A 22,533-nucleotide genomic window follows, 5' to 3' on the forward strand; every position below is an offset into this window, starting at 1 on the left:
CATGTGATTAAACTAAATAGCACTATGAGTGACTAATACATGAAATGATTGAATGACCTTGCAAATTGCTTAAACATGTTTAGAGTATCATTATGAACAACTTTGATATTCATGGTTAGGGGTAATTAGGTCATTAAGCCATGATTTGAAGTGTATCATCATTTAAATGTGACATGTTTGACCAAGTTTGAACTAGGTGTTAGAGACCTTGCATGGAGGTGGTCACTAAAGCAAAGTTGTAGTATTTGACATAAGGAGCAACTTTTATTTTTGGGTCATTGAATGATTCAGCTCCTAACATGTTTGAAATTGGATCACAAGAATCATCAAAACAAACATTTCAACACTTAATGAAATTTTTCTAAGTCATTGTTCGTTGACAGACTGACAGGCTGACCTTGGGAATGATCTAACTCGAATTCGGTTGCGAATTGGAACATGATTCCTTAACGAGAGTTGGAGCTGGTACATAGGGCTATGATTGTTGTTAAGATAGTTTGCGCTTTGGAGCCACGGTTTAGCAGTTACATCAACATGAAAACCAGTTGTTAGGCGTCCCTTTCAGTTTCTGAATCGACTGAATTAGGCTTGGTGGCCGATCGGCGTTAGTCGTCGCGCGCCATTTGGTGGCTGGCGATGGCCGCGCGTCACCGGCGCCTCGCCGCGTGTGGCCAGGGTAGGCCAGCGCACGCCTTAACATCGCCCGCACCTGCCCGCACTGCCAGAGCACGCCATTCACCTCGCCTCGGCCTCCTTTCCTCGCCGCAGCGGCAGCCGAGCTCGTCCCGCGTCCGCCGTCGCCATAGCCAGCGCAAACTCGCGCCGTGCAGCCCATTCGTCACCACGGCAGCACCACCAGATCCCCAGCAACCCACTGCATTCACCTGTGCCAGCTGTTAGCAACCGGTAAGCCACCGCGTCGTGCAAGTGCTCGCCGAAGCTCCGCCGCCACCCCCGTCGCCATGGTCAGACCCAACCCGACCACTGCAGGCCACAATAGAGCGCTAGATAGGTTCACTGTAGCTCAGTTATGCTCGTCCGAGCTCTAGGTCGAGTCGCCGTGGCTTCCACCGGTGTAACGCCGTCGACCCGCACCTCCGCCCTGCCATTGGCGCCGCCGTAGTCGCTAGCTCCGACGAGAGGTCCCACCAAGTAGTGCAACGTGTGCGCGAGGTTGAGTAGATCACCTCGTGATGATGTCACCTCCGGCAAGTTCGCCGTCGGCGAGCTCTGGCCGCTCCAGTAGCATAGCGCCGCCTGCTCTGTTCTTGTCTCAATGACATGTGGGGTCCCCTGTCAGCGGGTCCCACCGGTCAGCGACAGCAGTATTGAAAGCTAGTTCATTTTGAATTCAGATTTCATGTGTTTTGTGAATTTTAGATCTGCAGTTTGGTAGCTTCAAAAATTGTGCAATAATTTTGGTAGTGTTCCTTAGGAAGTGTAGTATTTAAGAAAAATATGATCTTGACACTTACAGTAGAAATTTTGGCAGATTTAAATAGAGATTTGAAATGTGTTTTTCAATGCATGCAAACTTGTTTATTTTATATCTAAAGTTCCTTTGCTCCAAAAATTATGAAATTTTTGTGGTAAGCTAGTCTTAACATGTATGAGCTCTGGTAAAAATTTGAGGATCAGTGCACGTGTAGATTTATAGTTATAGATTTTTCTTTTATAAATAGTTAATCCTTGCATGAATTTTTATAAATAATTTATGAATCCAAAATTTATGAAATTTGTTGGGGGTAATCCTAGTACCATAAGGATACTAAGAAAAATAGGGAATCTATTGCTTGACACTTTTCACTAGGGTTTTCTATTTATGCTATTTTAAGCCTTTATGCTTTGTCCTTTTTGTATAGAATGTTTTTCGATATAAAATGGCATGAAACTTTTGCAGCAGTCTTTTGGTAGCATTAGTAAGGCGCTGTAAATTTTTAAGAATTTTTTATGCACATTTGGTATATATTTATTATTTAACCTATGTATCCAAATAAAATAATAAAGGCATATAAAGAAATAGTTTGGGCTTCACCATTATATTTTCTTGGATGTATTTTGTATTCTTAAACTGTTGGTAGACTTTGTGTTGTCAAACTTTGAATGATTACATGAAGTAGATGTATTATTACTTTGTAATGCAAATTGGAAGGATTCCGGATAGATTCTGGAGTTGGATAAGTGCATGTTAAAAATGATGTTTACTATAAAAATGGTTAATAACAAAGTTGTAGGTAATTTTATAAGCTTTCCAGAAAGTCTAGGATCACTGCATTTGGATAATTAGAACTCCAGTTATGAGTAAAACAAGTAGCTGTTGTTTGTGAAGTAGTAGATGCATTGTCGAAGTAATTAATTACATAATCAAGGAGAGATATGCACCTACTCAGTAAAACATGATGCACTTGTTAACATATATGCATTCGCAATATCTTATGCCATATTCATGCATCTAGGATCGGAGGAAGAAATAATGTTGCTGGAATTCGACGAGGTAGAGGAAGGGGACCAGCAGGAGAATCCTCAAGTCGTAGCTCCCGAAGGCGTGGAGCAAAATCCTGAAGAGCTTCCGGAGTGTTCTGACCACCGCCCCACTTCCTTTCTGCGAGGCAAGCCCTAGAGCATTCTAAGTCTCCCAGTATTTCACAAATGATTACTTAAGTATTTATGATTGATGCATTAGGTTATAAGAGTTGAATGGAACCACTTGATGCATATACATTCCTTGTCCAGATATTACACCTTTAACCAGTATAGGTCTAGGATCGAATATATGCTTAGCCATGCTTAGACCGGTTGAAGTCGGGTGATGTCCTATCACCTGCGAGATATAGGTGGATACCGGAGCACGGTTGGCTATATTTGCTATCGTGGAACAGAACCATGGGGTAAAAGAAAATCGAGACCGGGCGTTATGTCGATAGAGAAGCAACAAGACATGGAGGTCTTGGGTGTGGATCTATCCCCATCTGTGTCGATTAAGGACCGTACCGTTGTTGGCGCTTCTGACAAGATTGAACACATGCCTCTCACTTAGCTGGCCGGATAACTCATTCCGACCGCGAAGCCGAGTAGCTCAACTCAGGCCAGGACCCGTTCTGTTGTGCGCTCCTTCCGGGGGACGATCAGACTGAGCCCAAGGGCAGGCTAGGCCTGAACATCCTGGCATCTAGTGTCCCAGATTGTGCGGTGCGGTATGGACCCGCGAAATGTGGACTTGAGTTGCACCAAAGGTGACCTAAGGCTGTCTTCGCGCGGTATGCCTGGATTTGTGTTAGGAATAAATTCCCAGCTGGTTGAAATCGATTCGAATGGCCGTCTCTCCCAGATAGTGAGAAACTTGGCTAGTCCCAACATCGTAGTAACTGTGTTATGGAACATGATGGTTCGAATGAATATGGAAGTACAATACCTGCTATGGTTACTATTGTATGCTTTTAAATTGATATACCACATGTTTGGCACAGGATAGTTGCTAATCTAGAGATGGATGGTTATAATTAATTGATAAAGGAATCCTAATTGTACAACTAAGTCAATTGCCTTTATGCAAAATGTTGTCAAGCTATCTCCACTTATATAGCCTTGCATAATCCTTGGAGTCATTTTATTTCTGGTTTATGACGGGTAAGCCTAGCTGAGTACCTTCTCGTACTTAGGGTTTTATTTCCCATTATTGCAGATGGCACTGTGTATCATGGTTATTGCAAGAGTTGCTTCTATCCCGCCGTGGATGAGGAGTAAGCCTTGGGCAGGCTTCTTTATTAATCCCTATCCTTGCTTTTGGGGACCGTGATCCTACTTGGCACTGTATCAAACTATGTTGGAAATTTTATTTTCGAACTTAATTGCTTCTGCTTTGTCTATCAAACTCAGTTTGTAATAACTTCTATTCGTACTCTGATGATGAAAATGTATCTGTGAACTTTATGTAATATGTGGCATGTGTGTTGAATCCTATACGATCTTGGTTGTTGTAATCGTTTATCGAGACCCGTCGTGGTACTCGACGGACTACCGGGTTTATATGGGTTCAAGTATGACAGTGCGACCACTTGCGGGCTGCCATTGTACTTGTACTATTATAAATTGGTCGGTTCTGCAACATTTATTGCATATTACATTAGTCAAGTTACAAGATTGTGGTTGTAGTTGAGCACTAGCATCATACTACCCAATGCAATAACCCAAAGGTATCAAGGTACAAGGTAACGAAGTACTACGAAATCCTTAGTGGCAGTCAAGATAGACACATGCAGTATGAATTAAATGATTAAAGGTGTAAAGGACAACAAGAAAGATCCCATGCTATACTTGCCTTAAACTTAGATCCTTCTTCAAGTCCAAAACTTCAAAGATCTATTTCTTGATTCACCATGTATAACTCACTGACTGGACAAGATCATAAAGCACCACACAAGCATTCGTACAATCATAGATCTAAATTAGAACAGTACACCAATCATAGAAAAACAAGTAAAAGAGTTTGAAACACGATTCTACGCATTGCTACGAACACATAGACACGAGAGGCACGCTAATCGGAGCTATGGTGAAAAAGATACATCTACCAATAGATTTGCATTATACGTGGAAAAGAAAACTATAGGCTTCATTTATTTTAACTATATAGAGGCTTATATAAATTGAATTAAATCAAATTTAGATTCAAATTTTAAAACTAAAGTAAAACAAATCATATTTTATCTATAAAATCTAGTTGCATAATTATTATTCAAGATATGATTTAAACCATGAAATTCTAGTATTAGTGACATGATAAACATTGTTATCAATGCGTAGTTTATGTTATTACGAATCCAACGCAACTTCAATGAACTAAAACGGAGTTAAAACGTAGAAGATATGAATTAAAAAAGATTTCCTTTAATAAAATAATAGATTAAATCTAACCTCAAATTTTAAAAATTGAAAACCTACTTAACAGTAGTATGAACATATAGATTATGAAATTACGAACCTAATGCAAGTTGAACAGGTTAAATTGGAGAAGTTATGGCCAAAACAAAATCAGTGGCAAATCTATAAATAGCTGAAAATGTATTTTAGATCTAAACCGAAGAAAGTACGCTTTTCAAAAGAAGAAAACGTATTAAGGGAATACGTCATGGACTGCGGGTTAATTTGCTGAAAACAGAGGGGCTCTTTAATAAAAATACACGCAAAAGGGTATCTTCTAATCTAGGCCATAGATCTCCAGATGGACGGCTCAGGATGATCGTAAGTATATGTGTATTTCCATTGTATTTCTGGATTTGTTTTTGTAAAGGAAAATGGCCACAAAATGTATACATGATGTGATGTCATCAAGCTAGCTAGCAACTTGAATCACGGCAACGCATGCACGGCTCACGGCCGGTGGCGCAGCGTTTCTTGCGCATGCATGCAGAGAGAGCGGAAGGAGCTGCGCGCTCATCTCGGCTATGGGTTGGGCACGGCGCCGCTGGAGCAGCCGGCATCGGTGTGGGAGGCAGTGTCGCCATGGCCGGAAAAAAACTTGAGCCTTGCCGGAATCAAGAATCCAGGCTCGCTTGGCCACAGGGATGGTATGGGGATGAAGAGGAAGCATGCCGAACTCATCTAGTCTGTTGGCGTTCACAGCGGTTGAGCAGAGCAGAGGGGCCACGGAGCTAGTTAGCACGGCTCGGACTCGACGTTGAAGTCGCGCGAGATACTGAGAGCGAGAACGAGAGAAAAGAGACTACCAGAGGTTACCTTAGTGTCTTACGAAGCGGGCAGAGGCTCTAATTCGTCGGCGAAGCGGCTCTGTGGCGGACCGAGCAATAGCGGCGGCGGCTAGGGTTCGAGCAATGTGGCGGCTTGTGATAGAGCTCGGGCGTGGTGGTTCAGAGGTGGCTAGGTGAGGGCGGCGCGATGCGGTCTTCGGCTTTTAAATGTGCACCTTTCTGCTGGCCGGCACTAGCAGGTACTTGCAGCAACTGACTATACAATTTCATTGCAATAATGTCCACTTAAAAATCCTTGAGTTTGATCAAGATAGCCGACCTCATTGATTGAACGGGGCTATATAATGCCCCTCGCAGCAGGCTATGGCCGAAGCAGAGCAGGAAATCTCAAATTAGCCCCACATATCGATCTTCTTCCATCCCTCTTGCATTAGTATTGGTAAAAATCAACAAAGTGAGACGGGTTCTTTCAACGCTAGAATGGGAAATGATCGTGCCTGTGGGCTTGCGACTATCATGGGGATAGGCAAAGCAGTGCCGGAGCATGTAGTTCCGCAGAAATCATTCCCTAATTTTTACTTTGAGATATCCAATAGCAATCACATGGTGGAGCTCAAGGCCAAGTTTGCAAAAATATGTAAGTGGAAACATGCATGCATGCATGCATGCGATTTATATTACCTGCTGTGTGTATCTATCTTGGAAAAATCTATCAAATTTTCCATTGCTTCATTAGATTAGATTGTACATATATATAAACTACTGATGTGTTTTCCGCAAAAAAACTACTGATGTGTGCAAGTGCAATGCATGGTGGTCGCAGGTGAGAAGACAATGGTGGAGAAGCGGTACTCGTACATGTCTGCCGACCTGCTCCATCGCAGCACGTCCATCACAGCCTACAAGTCCCCTTCCCTCACCCTCCATGAACAGATCGTCGACGAGGGCATACCCTAGCTCGGCGCGGAGGTGGCGCGGGCCACCATCAGCGACTGGGGACGGTAGGCCTCGGTCATCACGCACCTTGTCTTTTGCACCACGGACACCGGCTGCATGCCGGGCGTAGACGTCATGGTCGCCAGGCTCCTCGGCCTTCCATTCTCCACCAAGAAAGTCATGCTGTACACTGGTAAAAAAAGGGCTTCTATATCCTGCTGCCAACCCCCTTACGTAGCCGGGAATAGGAGTTTGGGAATAAAGGGTTAGTAGCTGGGAATAGAAGTGGACCTTTAGTCCTGGTTGGTGATACCAACCGGGACTAAAAAGGTAGCCACGCCAGCGCCTGGGCTGGCCCCTTTATTCACGTTTGGTATTACCAACCGGGACTAAAGAGTCTTTTTTTTCTTTTCCTGCTTATTTCAATTGATGATTCTTTTTTGTTTTAATTTGGTTTTCGAATACGCATTATTCGCTGCAAAGTAATATACGTATACGCGCGCGTACTATAAAGTTTTCGCTCGATCAATGCACGCAAGCAACACAAGTAAAAGTAAACTAAAACATAATATTACATTTCATCGTCACATGTAAAGTTTGCATTAATTGTACATTTCATCATCACATGTTCTTTGGATCAATATGAAATTTGGCTTTCATCATCACATATTTGGGTCATAGTAAAACTCGCCGCCGGGAGTTAAGACCTGATCATTCAGAAATCCACCTGTTGTCTCTTGGATTGCTTTGAGATGGTGTGTGTCCAGGGTTTTTTCCTTTAACCAACGAGTCTTCAATTTGAGATATGAGATAAAGAAAAAGTATATTATTATGTATATATATATATGTGTATCAAGAATAATGATAAATAAATTGTATCTATCACGAATATATATATATTTATATAAATATATGTATGAAGAATATATATATATATGTGTGTGTGTGTGTGTGTACACTTACCCTTTTTTCCTCTGGACTAGTTCTTTTTGAGCACACTCTCATGAACTCACAAACATAGTATCCATAGAGATTGGTCCCCTAGGGCTGCAGCAGAACCCACTTTACGAGAAAAAGATTCGTCATCATCCGAGCATAGGGAAATTGAACTAAGGTTGGTATATAGTACTTACTTTGTATAACACTACTTTCAGTGGCACTTTGTGTTTCATATGGTGTCCCTAACAGACCTTTTCCCAACAGCTACCAAATAACATAAAAATATTTGGACCATTAATTTGCATGCAGAGAGACTGTAATAGTTTTGCTAGTGAGATTGCAATTACCTCTGAATAATATCTATCATCTCTTGGAACTCTTTTTGCTCTTTTCTCATCGAGTCCCAGATGCCTAGATGACCTTTCTCCAGATCGAGTTCCATCAATATCCAGTGTTCACTGCCATGTCCATTAACACTCATTAATTAGCTAACAGGTACAGTGAACATATATATATGGATACACGATCGTCGACATTATGAACACTTACCTGAAGTTGTAGGGGAAGAGTATACATTTCTTGTCACGTTGCTTCTCTAAGAACATCTTGATATTGGCCTCCGTTTCTACTTTCCATGTTGGATGGGGTTTAGGGTTTTTGAATATGATATGTGGATCAATGAAACCAATATCAGTACACCCTCTCTTTTTGCACTCTCCCATCTCAAACCTGCATCATATATATAGAGTGAGGATAATAAACACAGACATGTACATACGTAGCGACTTATTATTAATTAGTAGAAAGAATCACTTACAGACAATAGCAGCTGATGAGAGTTTTGTCGAGAGAGTTCCGGTGGACTAGTTGGTGTAATTCAGCAAACTCAATGTACATAACGTCATCGCCACGGAACCAATGGTCGTCTTTGATTCTGACAGAAATATAGAACTCTTTCCGGTGACACGCGTCAAGGTACAAGGTGTTTAGCTTGAACAATTGTGTACCTAGTTCATTGATGGTCTTAGGATTCCATAGACTCCTGCCATGCTCATATTTCTGCCATTCATCCGCTACCGGCACACTTTCGAAGAGGAAATCGCCAAGGTCGATACCTCTCATAGCATAAAAGTTAGCAAGTTCCGTCATATCCACTTCTTTATCAGCAGGTATTTCCATCATATCCAGCATATCTATGTTTGAACCATATTCATTAGCAATAACTAGAGGAGGGACTGATTGCAATTCTTGTTCTCCGAGTTGTGCAACAGTTTTCCCTGCTTTAGCAGCTTTCTTGATTATCTTGCTAAGAGTGCGGTCAAAGTCTGATGGTGGCGAGGGCTTATGAGCTTGCCGCCTCTTTTTCTGCTCAGCTTCCACCATCTGCCTTAGTTTAGCTGGAGGTAGGTGGAAGTGCTTCTGCTCCTGCTGCTTCCTCTTCCCTGTGCCTGAGAAGAATGCTTCGATGGTTTTTTTAACCTCATCATCTAACTCCTCTTTACTCATTTTAGCAGGCAATTTCTATGGAATTGGCCTTGGTTTCACATGGGCCTTCTTGGTCGTCTTCGCCGGTGGGGCAGATGGCTTATTTGTTTGCAACCGTCTTCCCTGGTTCAAGGGAGGATGTGGGGGAACAGGCATTGGAGACCTTCGAGGCGGCATTGGGGAACGCCTTGGAGGTGGGGGAACAGGCGTTGGAGACTTTTGAGGCGACGTTGGGGAATGCCTTAGAGGTGGGGGAGCAGGCGTTGGAGACCTTCGAGGCGGCGTTGGGGAACGCCTTGGAGGCAGTGGCGGCAGCTGTGGAGACCGTCTTGGAGATGGTGGGGATGCAGCCGTGTCTTCTACCCCATCGTAACCGCCGCCCAGAGCACTATGCTTGTCTAGTGATTGTACTATTAGACTTAGGTTGGGGGAGGCCCTGCTGTGTGCGTACAGAAGATAATGAGTCAATTGTTATTTAAGAGGCAATATAAATTTAATAAAAAAATTGTTTTGTTCACTTTCATCCGTACCTATTGTGCAACAACGGCTTCCCGGGAATATTGATGTAGCGCTTGCGCCATGCAATGAATGACTTCTCTACTTCTCCCACAGTCTTCTCCCCGTCACCTCCATAAATGTCAAGAGGCACAACGCTAAAACCTTCAATAGCGTTATCCACCGAGACGGAATTATCTTCATGATCGAGATTCAAGAATTGACTCCCGTCGTCTTCCTGCTGGTCATTATCAACATCAGCACAATGTTCAGTGCCGGCGTTGATAATATCCATCATTTCCGCCTCCAGGTCATCGTCTCCCGGGCCGGCCGTAGAGAGCCTAAACAATTATAAAACAATAATTATGTAATTAGGGTTTCATAGACATTTCATACACATTTCGGGGTGGTGGTGCCTACGCGGGGCAGCCGTCCAGCGTCGGTGGCCGGGGAGGGTTTAGGGTGGTTTAGGGTTTAGGGTTTAGGGTGGTTTAGGGTTTAGGGTATAGGCCACATGGTATCAGAATATAACACAATTGATTTTATCTTCTTTCTTTCTTTGGCCAGTATGCCATCTTTGATTGTATCAAAACTTTTACTTTAAAAGCCTACCATAAAGCATACTAAGCAATTCTACGTCTTTGTAAATGAAATCATCTTCAAGGATGGTAAACAATTAATAAGGTAGGCAATGCATCAAGTAGGTAACATTTGAATTAATCAACTTAATGCAATAGGTAACATAGGTGATAAACTTTTTAAAGTAAACAAGGTAATGGTTTAATGCATAAATCGGGGCTTGCCTTCGTTGACGATCTCGGGTTCTGGATCAGTACCACAATTATCAAATCCCGAGACAACCGAGGATTCTTCGACAACTTGCTCAACTAGAATCGGTTTACTCTCGGATTCTACACGAAATAATAACATATGTTTCAACATAATGATAATGTAAACATGATGCTTTCATGGTGCATGAAATATGACCAAAACAAGATCAAACCCTAAACCTAACACTTAGGGTTTGCTTTTATCCATTTTTGAATTAATTTGGAAATAAGCTCAAAACGAACTTGTTCCAAATGACCTCAAAATTTTATGTAAGCTTCCTCATGACAAATTAGTGTACCAAAACAAATTTCATAATTTTTGGAGTTATACAGTGGCCTACAAAAATCATGGAAATTACATTTATCAATTAATTGACTGGATTTTTGAACATTAAAAATTTATTCAAATTTCAAGTTTCATATTTTTAAACCATAATAGAACATGTACAGAAGCTACACACAAATTTTTAGAATTTTTGGAGCCGTAATTATTTTCCTATGAATTTCCAAATTTGCTGCACTATTCAAAATCCAGAAAATAAGAAATCTCCCTGTTCTCTCTCCCTCTCTCTCACTTACGACCTAGACCCGCATGTCAGTGACCCAAATAGAGCGCATGGCGGTGCTGCCGACTCTGGCCGACCAAACTCGCCGGCGACGAGGCTCTGGCGAGGCGGACCGCACCAGCATGACCAACACCACCCCGCGAACTTACCCCGACACCCAGAACAGCAGAAGACGCACCGGAGGAAGCTCTACGTCAGCCATGGCGGCCACGGCGGCGAGACACACTTCGACGTGACTGGGCTACGACTGGGAAAATGATCGAGCTTACGAGCAATAGGATGTCATGGGGAAGGCGCCGCGTCGGGATGATGCCCTCCGGTGAGGAAGAAGGCGTGGCGTCGGGGGCGGCCGGGGACTCCTCTGTGATGGGCGCGGCGTCGGGGCTACTCCGGTGAGGTGGGCGAGCCTCGGGGTGCCCTCCGGTGAGGAAGGCGGTGTCGGGGGTGGCTGAGGAGGTGAATCGGCGGCGGCGGAGCTCTAGGGACGCGCTGAAGACGAAGACGATCGATGAGGAGGAAGAGAGAAGGGAGACGGCGGTTTATACGAGAGGGACCTTTAGTCCCGGCTCCATCCACCGCCCGGGACTAAAGCACCTTTAGTCCCGGCTCCTGCCACCAGCCGGGATTAAACGGGGGACCTTTAGTCCCGGCTCCATCCATCGCCCGGGACTAAAGCACCTTTAGTCCCGGCTCCATCCACCGCCCGGGACTAAAGGGGGGACCTTTTGTCCCGGCTGTTGGAAGGAGCCAGGACTAAAGGATTTTTTGGCAGACCACCAAATGCAGCCCACCTTTAGTCCCAGCTGGTGGCAGGAGCCGGGACTAAAGGTGGGCTACATTTTCATTTCTCGCCAACTTTTAAGCAGATCAGTTTATTTTATATATGTTTTGTATTTAAATATTTAAGTCTTATTATTTGCGCAGTAAATTCAATAATAGGCATAAATTTTTTTAGAAAAAGTAATAAACTTTATTTTCATTTACTGCACACAAAAAAATATGTGACCTAAACTATTGTGTTTTTATTATAAATGTTGAACATAATGCAACTAATACTCACTATTTTCATTAATGCAAAAATATAGACTTTAATTGAAATTATTAAATTTATTGGCTTTCAACAGAAAATTAGTTTTCCCGTAATTGTAACGTAAATCTTTAGGTTCTTCATTAATCATTGTATAATTAATCGGTGAGTTCGGGCGCAAATTCAATTAAAGTTAAAAAGGTACCAAACCACCTTAGAAAAATCTCAAACTTGGTGGTGGCTACACACAGGGCATTTGTAGTCTTGAAAAAAGTTTGAGACCAATCCGGCACTGGAAAGCAAATGGACCTCAGAATCCCAGAGAACCTAGGTGTATAGATAGGGTTCGATGAAAGGTTCTATATACCTCTGTGAAGCACGTCGACTCCGCCTATGTTGAAATGGCTTAAAAAATTTTTGACAGTCATTTACACCCAAAATATGGCCCCACACAAGATCTTAAGTTTTTCTGATAATTATTTTTATTATTATATTTTTCTTTGTGCCGCGTGAGACGAAATACGGCGAATTACATATTCAAAATAATATAATTTTGCATCAACCTCCACAAATATTTGTCTCCTAGGGCACAAGAGACCATTTGGCAAAGTTTGGCACCATTCCGGATCTTTTCGGGGGTGAACTCAGTTCAACATATAATTAATCGGTGAATTCACGCGGAAATTCAATTAAAGTGCAAAAAGCACCAAACTAGCTCAGAAAAATCTCGAACTTGGTGGTGGCTTCACACAGGGCATTTGCAGTCTTGAGAAAAAGTTTGAGACCAATCCGGCACTAGAAAGCACATGGACCTCAGAATCCCAGAGAACTTAGGTGTATAGATATGGTTCGACGAAAGGTTCTATATATCTCTATGAAGCACGTCGACTCCGCCTATGTTGAAATGGCTTGAAATTTTGTTGGCAGTCATTTACCTCCAAAATATGGGCCCACACAAGATGTTAGGTTTTTCTGATAATTATTTTTATTATTACATTTTTCTTTGTGCCACGTGAGACGAAATATGGTGATTTATAGATTGAAAACACTAGAATTTTGCGTCGAAACACGGTAAAATAAAACTTAAAAACTTATGTGTGAAAATTATATTTTCCCCTAAAATCTAAAACTATTTTTTCGACAAAAGACTCTAAAAATCAAAGTATACTTAAGAAAAGAATATAAATGAAACTAATAAACTAAAACTATTTGTTTATTTTAATGACTTCTGGCGGAAGCTTTATTCCCGGTTAGAGGTTATAACCAGGAACAAAGAGCAATATTTATTCCCGTCTAAAGCCTCCAGCCGGGACTAAACATTTAGTCCCGGTTAGTGGCTCTAGCCGGGACTAAATGTCGATCTTTAGTCCCGGTTATAGCCTCTAACCGGGACTAAAGGTTTGCCTACCGAGCCAGCAGCGTTGGGCAGCGACCTTTACTCCCGGCTCGAGGGTATAGCCGGGATTAAATCTCCTTCACTCCTGGGTTCAAAAAATGTCGGGAGTAACTCTGAAAATGGTGTCAAGACAAAAGGTCTGTTTTCTACCAGAGGTACCAGACTGGCTGACACGGCGCTGGCCTCGCCCTACGTCTCGCCAAGGACTTCGCCAAGAACAACCGTTGCACTAGGGTGCTGGTGGTCTGCTCTGAGATCACAGCGCTAGGTGTGCGTGGGCCCTCAGAGAACAACATGGGGAACCTTGTTGGGCAAGCCTTCTTCGGCGACGCCATGGCCGCGCTCATTGTCATAGCTGACCCTAGCACCGGCGACCGGGGCCTGTTTGAGATGGTGTCGGCATCGCAGGACATCATACCGGGGATGGAGGAGGCGGTGGTTGCCAGGCTGTACGAGGAGGGGGTAATGTACAAACTCAACCGTGACATGCCGCTGCTCGTCTCGAGCAACATCCAGAAGCTCACCAAGAAAGCATTGGTGAACGCCGGGGTGTTGACTGGTGACGACGACAGTGACTGGTGAAGGGTCGAGATGGCGACTAGAGGGGGGGTGAATAGTCTTTTCTAAAATTAATCGCGTCGGCTAACCGATACAAATGCGGAATTAAAACTATCGGTCTAGCCAAGACTATACCCCACTATATATGTTCACTAGCACCTTGCAAAGATAACAATTATGCAACAAAGGTGCCGGGCTAGCTAGAGCTCTCCTAAACAATTCTAGGAGCAAGGTTACACAAACCTATGCCACTAGTACTTTAAGCAACAAGGGAGCTCCTACACATGCTAGTAAGCAAAAGCACAAAGCTAACTAAGCTCACTAGCAATGCTCAATAACAAGGCAACCAATGCCTAATTAGAGAGCGCAAATACTTAGCTACACAAACTAAGCAATGTGACTAACAAGGTTACTAAAACCAAATTAGCCACGCAAGGGAGCTACTTCTATGCTACACAAGCAAGAAGGTAATTAGCAAGCTACACAAGCTATCTAATTACAAGAGCAACTACACAAGCTTAATATGTATAAAAGTAATTGCAAGCTTGTGTAATGGGGATGCAAACCAACGGGAAGAACAAGGTTGACACGATGATTTTTCTCCCGAGGTTCACGTGTTTGCCAACACGCTAGTCCCCGTTGTGTCGACCGCTCACTTGGTGGTTCGGCGGCTAATTAGCATCACCCGCTAAGCCCGCACGTCGGGCGCCACAAGAACCCACCCCTTAGTGAGGGTAGCTCAATGACACGCTTTACTAGAGTTGCTCTTCGCGGCTCCCGCGGGGCGAGCACAAGTACCCCTCACAAGCTCTTCTCCGGAGCTCCGCACAATCTTCTTGCGGGCTTCGACGGAGACCACCACCAAGCCGTCTAGGAGGTGGCAACCTCCAAGAGTAACAAGCACCATCGGCTTGCAACACGATCACCTAGTGCCACTCGATGCAACCTCACGATGCAATCGCACTAGAATCGCTCTCTCACACTATCGGATGAACACTATCATGTATGTGTGAGATGGAGGGCTCCCAAGCACTACTACACAAGCCACCAAGGCTCTAGTGTGCTCAGCTACCGGCCCAAGGCCGGCCATGGCCTCTATTTATAACCCCATGGGCAAATAGAGCCGTTACCCCTTCACTGGGCAAAACTCGGGCCGACCGGACGCTCCGGTCCGATCGACCGGACGCTGGACCTCAGCGTCCGGTCACGCGATACACGCCACGTGTCCCCTGCGTTCAACAGTCATCTTCCGATCCCAACGGTCATCTGCCGACCGGACGCAGCACTTCAACTGACCGGACGCTGGACCCTCAGCGTCCGGTCATTTCCAGTAAGCTCCCGAGCATGACCGGACGCATCCGGTCAACTCGACCGGACACAGCCCAGCGTCCGGTGCTTAACCCTAAGCACTGTGCCGACCGACAGCCTGACCGGACGCACCACTTCAGCGTCCGGTCGTTTCGGACTCAGCGTCCGGTCACTGTTAAACAGTGAGACCGAATTCCTTTCTCCTCTATCTTCTTCACCCTTGGTCCAATGTGCCAACCACAAGAATTTGCATCCGACATAATAGAAAATAGGCATTCCATTTTCTCGAAAGCGCCGAATCCATCTCAACGCTGTAAACACCACCTCCTTTGTAAATGTGCCAACACCACCAAGTGTACATCACCATGTGCATGTGTGTTAGCTTTTCACAATCATTTCCCAAAGGATGTTAGCCACTCAACTTGCCACGCCACTCGATCCTAGCGACAATGCAAAGTTAGATCACTCGAGTGGCACTAGATGACCGATATGCAAACAAGTTTGCCCCTCTTGATAGTACGGCCATCTATCCTAAACCCAGTCATAAACTTCTCTACACACCTATGACCGGTGAAATGAAATGCCCTAGGTTATACCTTTGCCTTGCGCATTCCATTCCATCTCCTTCAATGTCGATGCAACACATGCACCAACACGATCAACAATGATATGATCCACTTCATATCATCACATGATCATATTGGTTCATCGATCTTGACTCCACTTGCTCTTTACCGTTGCCATCGTCAATCGGCGCCAAGTCTTGCTCAAGCTTCACCGCCACGCGGTCCATCACTCCAAAGCCTTCGACTTGCCCTTCACGCTTGCAACCGGTCCATCAAGCCAAGTCATGTCTTGATCTTCTCCACCTTGATCACATGACTCAATGTCATGTCTCATGTGCAATAAGCTCCTTCATCATCACATGTGTGAGCTTTGCAACATCTCCAAGCCATTTTCACCTTCATGGCATATGTTGCTCACACACATGTACCTGTGGACTAATCACCTGTGTATCTCACATAAACACAATTAGTCCACCTAAGTTGTCACTTAATTACCAAAACCAAACAAGGACCTTTCAACTGGACTGAGGGCCTGTTCTGGGCGGTGCACCCTGGCGGGCGGGAGATACTAGACAAAGTGGAGAGCAGGTTCGGGCTGAGAAAGGAAAAGCTGGCAGCGTCAAGGGAGGTGATGAGGCAGTACGGCAACACGCTGAGCTCGTGCGTCATCCTCATCCTGGACAAGATACAGCGGAGGTCGGCTGAGCAGGGGCTGCACACGGCAGAGGAGGGCCTTGAGTGGGTGCTGCTCTTAGCCTTTGGCCCTGGCATCACTGTCAAGACCATCGGCCTCCACGCGCTGCCCAACTAAACAAGCATGTAATGTAATGATATCGTTTGTGTTCCGCAGTCAAATAAGTACAATGCATCCACATATTGCGATGCAGTTGGCATGTTTGTACCACATAATATGCAACCAACAACACCCCACCCCTATTGTTGAGATATAATATATGACAAGCAAAAATGGTTGTGCGTTGCAATGAAACATACATTTTATTACATTGTCACATGAACAAATTGTGGCTCGGAGATTTACATAGTGATTGTGTTATTTGTTACAATACATGTTAGAATTGGACTATGTATCATAGCAACTGGTTGGTAGCATCTGGACGGGAATCAGCCAATCAGGTGTAATCTTTCATCTAGATGGCATGAAACAAGGGCAGGTCCGCATGGCGTCCCGGTGAGGATGGTCCCATCTATTTTTTCCATATTATGGAAGTGGCGTGGTGTGCGGGCAGAAATAGAGTTGACAGAAATTTTAGCTCTTTATTAAGATTGGGTATATAATATATGCTTCCCCTGTCCCTAAATATTTGTCGCTTTTGGCTTTCATGCCATAAGTTTGACTAGATTTGTAAAAAATAATGTTAGCAACATTTGTATCTCTAAATAAATTTATTGTGAAAATAGATTTAAAGTTGTATCTAATGATATTAATTATGTATCATAAGTATTAATATTTTTAAATAAAATTAGTCAAAGTTATTTCTCGAGAAGCGAGAACGACACTTAAAAAGGGACGGAGGAAGTATAGACATAGATATACAGCCTGTTTGCTGGTTTGTTTCTGGGCTGATAAGCTCGGCTGGTGCCGATTTGTTGTGAGAGGAAAATACTGTTGGCTGGCTGAAACCAACAAACGAACAGGCTGATAGAATAGAGGTTCAAATTTGTTGTTGGTTCAGGGTCATTTAGACTTCAAGCAAGTATTCCCTGTGACCTCGACCTTGATCCGATATAGTTGGCTATGTGCCATTACAATCGTTGCCTCCTTGTTCACAAGTGCCACTAACGGACCGGGGGGGGGGGGGGGGCGGCGGCTTTCATGGGCTAGGCCAAATACGGCCTGCGGGGGAGGCAAAGAGCCGTTAGTGGCACCGGGCCTACCGTTGAGGAGCAGGCCTTGCCATGCTGCCCACCCTAGGCACGGCCTCCTCCTCCGGGCCATGCTAGCTTGGGCCCGCAGGCCACCAGGCCAGGCCGTGCTTAGGCCGGCCCAAAAATACGGGCCTCGTGCCGGACTGATGGGCTCAGGCTGCATGCCCATATATACCCACTGAACAGCATCTCGGCGCCTTTCAGCACGCCGAGGGCTGCTTGGTCACCTGAATTAGATAATTTTAGAACTCCAAACCAAGTTCGTTGAGAATAATGTGGAGCCAATCCCAAACTCCACCTTAATTTATTTTCCTTGATTGGAGTTTATGGCGCTTCCATGTTTGGCTAGCGAAGTTCGAAGTGAAGGTATTCTAAATATACTATATATAATAGCATCTCTAAGAGATTGGTCAAATCGTTTTCTAAAGGTAAATATGACTATTATTGAAGGAAAAACGTTTCCAACAGACTCTGTAACTGACTCTCCAAATTTAGTAGCTCTCTATTCCACCTCATTTGCACTCTACTTTTGGATAGCTCACCTCACTAGCCATCCTTTATAGAGTCTGTTGGAGTGCTCTAATATTTTTTATCAAATCTATTTTAGAAAGTACCTAAATTAGTAAATTTGGCTAGTCTTTTTTGGCTAATCTCGTGGAGATGCTCCAAGAGTCTGTTTGACAGAGTTTCTACACCAGCTTTAGGAGCAGTTTGTTCAATTTCTTACCAAAACCAGTGAAAAAGAAACTTCTCCCATGGAGCTATGGAGACTTTTTTTTTATTTCTAACCCTTTTTTAAAACAAATTCTAAATCTAACACCATTGTTTTTTTTTTATTTTCAAATCTAACCCGTTTGGCCACGCCTAAGTCCCTGCCGCGGCAAAAAATACGCTGTCGTGGCCAAAACACGCTGTCGTGCCACATGCACCGGCGCGGCACGGTCTGCCACGGTGGACAATGATTTCCACGTGGAAAACCTTGCCGTGTTGGCGTGGCAGCACTGTAGCACCGCGTCAACCAAGCTGGCGCGACAAGACGCAAATTTAGAAAAATTATATGTTTTTCATACAATCTCGGATGAAGATGATCTTTATATGAAAATGTAGCTCTCGACGAGATCTACAATTTTCTAGTTATGTGTTTTCTCATTTAAAGTTGTTAAGATGACCAAAAAAATTAAACAATGTTTAAGTGGTATATTAATCGCGTACAAGCGCTTGTATCCTCGGAAAAATCATATCTTTCTTATACGGTGTCAAATGAAGATACTTTCTATATGAAAGTTGTAGCTCTCGATGGGTTCTACAAATTTGTAGTTTTGAGTTTTTGCATTCGAGATCATTAAGATGCTCAAAAAATAATATAAACTTTCAGCAGCGTATTAATTGCGTACATGCTCTTGTCACCTGGAAAAATCATATCTTTTTTGTACGGTGCCAAGAAGATACTTTTTCCATAAAAGTTGTAGCTCTTGATGAGACCTACAAGTTTATAGTTTTAAGTTGTTTCATTTGAGGTCGTTATTTTGTGCGCGCGACGTGACTAGTTATAAGACTTTAGACTTTGTTTTCTTTTGTAATTTGTACGGGAGTGAGAAATAAGTGCAGTCGGTTAGAAACTTGCTGATTGTTCATCGGCAATTAGAGTGTTAACATGATCTGGGAGAGCTCAAGACTAGCTCAGATTCCTCAGCACAAGCACACCCAAGGATTGCCAACTCATGAGCAACCTTGTTACGATCTCTAGGAATTGCTAGGCAAACAAAAGAATTAAAATTTGAAGACACCAAGCTGTCTAGTTCCTCCATAGACTCCCAGCCAACGATGCTCTGTAGTCTCCATGATTGACTGCTTGTTGCACCAACTTAGCATCGGTCTCCAGAATAAGATTGGTGATCCCCACGTTTATAGCTGCCTGCAATCCCTGTATACAACCAATCATCTCGACCCAAAAAGCATTCGGTAGAAACTCCACTATTCCTTGCCCGGCACACACCACATCGCCCGTCTGAGTCACGAATGACATATCCCACCATCACATGAATGTGACCGCATTCTAGCCCATTCTCCTATTTTTTTGTTGAACTTCCGTGCGTGCTACGCTCTATGACTTTTTTTCTATTAGGTTAGATGGATCTAGATTATCTCCTATTCTCTCTTACAAATATAAAAAATCAAATAAATAGAAGTAATAAATATAGTATTACATGAGTCTTTGAAATTATGGTATTACATAATTTTGAAAGGCTTCTACGTGCGAGGCGGACAGGCTTGAAAGGCTTTTTGGTACTTCTTTATCTTTCCTAGTTTTTTTCCTAGGACTACTAGGAACTTTTTTTTCAGTAGTACCTCTCGTTCCATAATAGACGTGGACAGTGTACTACAAAACAGAGGGAATGAATAAACAACAAATTCTGCTCACATCGCATGGTTACGTCAATCTCTACTACAGGCAGAAAGGATAAATTTGAGCTAGGAGTAATCTCCTAACAAACAAGTAGAAGTTAGCCCGTGCGTCACTATCCTGCTAGAGGTCCTTCGTGCTTCCATCATTATACCTGCTCTTAACGCATATTCCTAACTTTTTCACACACAAAGCATTCTAGCCATGCTGTCTTTTCATAAGTAGGGGATGTAATGCGATGGGAAGGGAAATCAAATCATTCGTAGAGAGGAACTCATCTGTTCGATTAAAACTCTACGGAGCGAGCGATTGATTCCTCCTCTTTACATTCTGTTGTGAGGAGCGTTGATCGGCGATGATGTCGACCGGCGACAGGAAGAAGACGGCGTGTGTCACGGGAGGGAACGGCTACATCGCCTCGGCTTGTGCTAAGGAATCTGAGCCAGTCTTGAGCTCTCTCCTAGATCATGTTAACACTCTAATTGCTGATGAACAATCAGCAAGTTTCTAACCGACTGCACTTATTTCTCACTCCCATACAAATTGTGGGCTAGAGCATTCAATGCGGTAGGTGGCTGTTACGTCCCGTCTTGTCAAGCCACCTTGATGGTCCGGTACGCGACTGCTCTGCTGTGCCTAGCCATGTCAGGGTGCTACGTGCCGGGGTACGTGATCCAGACAGAGCCGAGTGGTCTTATTGACGCTGTACCGGCTCCGTCTTTTAGAGGATCTTGATTTACCCGACCTCACATGGGCTCCTCACATCGACTTTGACCTCCCGTATGTTGGCCGCATCTCAACATCAAGCCGAAAATGAAACAAACAAGCTAGTACTCCTAGCTGGGAGGCAGCACGGCATGAACATACCTCGACACCCATGCGAGGGCGCAGTGGAGCCGAGGAGTGGCTCAATGACGGCATACCTCGACACCCATGCGAGGGCGCAGTGGAGCCGAGGAGTGGCTCAATGACGGCGTGTTTGTCACGCGCGGCGACATGGCTTGGCTCGGCGAGCTCCTCGTCTCCTCCCTTGCAGCCACGGGCCAGCACGGCCATGGTGGGCTGCCGTGCCTATGAGCACGGCTGAGGAGACATAGGGCCGTGCCTAGGCCGAGAGGTGGACACGGCGGCCTGAGACAGCATGGCACAATAGGATGCCGTGCCACATCGTGCCGTGCCGTGCTCGTGCCGCGCCGTGGGGACCGGTTGGCCATGTATAGCACCAAGCTAGGCATGTTTTGACGACAAATTTCAACATTTGTGCTAAAAATGTCGTATAAATAGTAGGGAAACATGGTAAAAAAAAGCCTTTTAGAGCGCCTATTTTTATTCACTAAACACCGAAGCAATACTCTAGTCTAGAAATAAAAATGCCATTATAGGAGAAGCTAATGTACAAGAGCTCGCACACAAAGCACGCGCCCAGCGCCTCCTGTTGGCCGCATCTCAACATCAAGCCGAAAACGAAACAAACAAGCGAGTACTCCTAGCTGGGAAGCAGCACAGCATGAACATACCTCGACACCCACGCGGACCCTGCCCTTGCAACCGCCGCCGCCGCCCCTGGCCACGGCCTCCGGCGGGCGCAGCCGCCAGATCCCAGCCACAAGCCTCCGCACCGACACCTCCCTCGCCTTGGTATCCCGCGCGGCATCCCGCGCTTCGTCAGCGGCGCCAGCCCCCTTCCTCCCCTCCCCATGCCCGCCGCCCACGTCCCATTTCAGCAGCGGCGTCGCAGGCCCGCTCCGCCGCCCGCCGCAGGGCGCGCCGGTCGGCGCCTTAACCGGCCGACGCCTCAGGCGGCGCGGCGTCCGGAGAGACGGCTCCGCAGCCGGGGCAACGCACGAGGAGGCGGCGGAGCGGTTCCTGGAGCTCATCTCCGGCTGTGGCTCGGGACGGCCCGCGCCGGCGGCAGCATCGGGTGGGGAGCAGAGCACAGCAGGCGGATGTGCAGAGCCGCCGAGTGCGGGCAACGCACCCGTCCTAATTTTTTAATATTTAACCCTTTTTTAATAAAATTTATATTTGGCCCTTGAGAGACTTAAACTCATCTTTAGACCCTGGGGTCGGCGCCATGAGTTCTGGCGCCGAGGTAACACGTCTCGGCGCCACAGATCTTGGCGCCGAGGTACCTGGCCGTGCACAGAAGAATATCCTACGTGACCGGTATCTCGGCGCCATAATACATGGCGCCGGCGCCACGGACTCTGGCGCCGACCTCGAATAATTAAAAAACTAGCGTGTAGCAGTGCCCTTGCGTCAGGACAGAGCAGCCGCACCAAGCTCAGTGACCTCGGCTATACCGCCTGGCGCTAGCCTGCCCACGCGGGGCTCGATGCGCTGCTCCTCGGTAACCGCGGCGCCCAAAGACGCGAGAGACGCGCCTGCTGCCTGCCGTCTGGCTCTGGCACCGCCGCGCTCCCCTTCT

At 45.1% G+C, this 22,533-nt stretch overlaps 1 protein-coding gene, 1 long non-coding RNA gene and 1 pseudogene across 3 annotated transcripts; 1 reads left to right on the forward strand and 2 right to left on the reverse strand.

The window, feature by feature from the left end:
* The first annotated feature begins 6,188 nt into the window (after positions 1-6,188).
* Positions 6,189-16,625, forward strand: LOC136480260 (chalcone synthase-like; annotated as a pseudogene).
* Positions 7,304-7,998, reverse strand: LOC136482350 (uncharacterized). Its single transcript, XR_010765042.1, has 4 exons — positions 7,931-7,998; positions 7,778-7,847; positions 7,608-7,706; positions 7,304-7,435 (listed from the first exon to the last, which is right to left on the reverse strand). It is a non-coding gene; the product is annotated as an uncharacterized lncRNA (long non-coding RNA).
* Positions 16,626-19,372: 2,747 nt separating the features above from the next.
* Positions 19,373-22,070, reverse strand: LOC136482348 (uncharacterized). Of its 2 annotated transcripts, none has more exons than XM_066479556.1 (2): positions 21,623-22,070; positions 19,373-19,616 (listed from the first exon to the last, which is right to left on the reverse strand). In XM_066479556.1, exons 1-2 carry the CDS (start codon positions 21,980-21,982, stop codon positions 19,497-19,499), a joined length of 480 nt encoding a protein of 159 aa, XP_066335653.1. In that variant the 5' UTR covers positions 21,983-22,070; the 3' UTR covers positions 19,373-19,496. The 2 variants fall into 2 exon arrangements, with proteins under 2 accessions (XP_066335653.1, XP_066335652.1); XM_066479555.1 differs by having other exon boundaries at positions 19,373-19,625.
* Between the last annotated feature and the right edge of the window lie 463 nt (positions 22,071-22,533).

Source organism: Miscanthus floridulus, chromosome 9 (genome assembly GCF_019320115.1).
Source record: "Miscanthus floridulus cultivar M001 chromosome 9, ASM1932011v1, whole genome shotgun sequence".
NCBI lineage: Eukaryota > Viridiplantae > Streptophyta > Magnoliopsida > Poales > Poaceae > Miscanthus > Miscanthus floridulus.